This window comes from Phalaenopsis equestris, unplaced genomic scaffold, assembly GCF_001263595.1.
Source record: "Phalaenopsis equestris unplaced genomic scaffold, ASM126359v1 Scaffold000316, whole genome shotgun sequence".
Lineage (NCBI taxonomy): Eukaryota > Viridiplantae > Streptophyta > Magnoliopsida > Asparagales > Orchidaceae > Phalaenopsis > Phalaenopsis equestris.
In genome coordinates this window covers 268,088-268,735 of record NW_018164758.1, presented here as the reverse complement: position 1 = coordinate 268,735, position 648 = coordinate 268,088, and the positions used below count along the sequence as shown (strand labels likewise).

The following is a 648-nucleotide window of genomic DNA, read 5'->3' as shown; positions in this document are numbered from 1 at the left end:
GTCGTATTGTTGATTAGTCTAATTTAAGATATTGTACAAATATTTGGATACAACATATTCATTGAAAAAAAGAAAATTTAAATACATAACACACAATTCTTCTATATGTACATATCTGACGCTTAAACATTCACAACTATGCACATAACAATTAAATATTTGAAATCACATAAAAAATATCTCCAATGCTTACTTTTCTGAAGTGAAACACACCTTCTATTCATAAAAAAAAGTGAAATTTACGTGCAAAACAAACAATTCTTATATATTTAATATCAATGTGTATTAAATGTAAATATCAAACCTTTAAATGTTTAAATTGTAAATGCTGCCTATCAATATGAAAGTTATTAAGAACAGAAAAATTTGAAGCGAACATGTGACCGCGCTCTTGACGCTATGAGACGATTTGCCTCCCTAGAAAAGCAGCCGCGCGAATATCTTAGCGGGAAATGGCCGTTGTGGCCACCGCCATTGCAACAACTTCCGTTCCTTCTGGTCGTCTCCTGTCCGCCGCAGCATTAGACCTTAAAAACCTTCTTTTTAAAGAATCGCTCCCCTTCAGCGATCTCAAGCTCATCCATGGCCGCTACCTCCGGCTCGGCCTCGACGACTGTGGATACCTCCTCAATCTCCTTCTCCGCTCTT

The 648-nt window shown here is 36.7% G+C and overlaps 1 protein-coding gene across 1 annotated transcript in view; it reads left to right on the top strand.

Annotated features, from left to right (window-relative positions):
- Positions 1 to 452: 452 nt before the first annotated feature.
- Positions 453 to 648, top strand: part of LOC110025621 (putative pentatricopeptide repeat-containing protein At3g08820) — a 22,945-nt gene continuing 22,749 nt past the window's right edge. The window contains exon 1 of the mRNA XM_020726198.1: positions 453 to 615. Within this exon, the coding sequence (XP_020581857.1) occupies positions 453 to 615 (163 nt within the window). The remainder of the gene's footprint in view (positions 616 to 648) is intronic.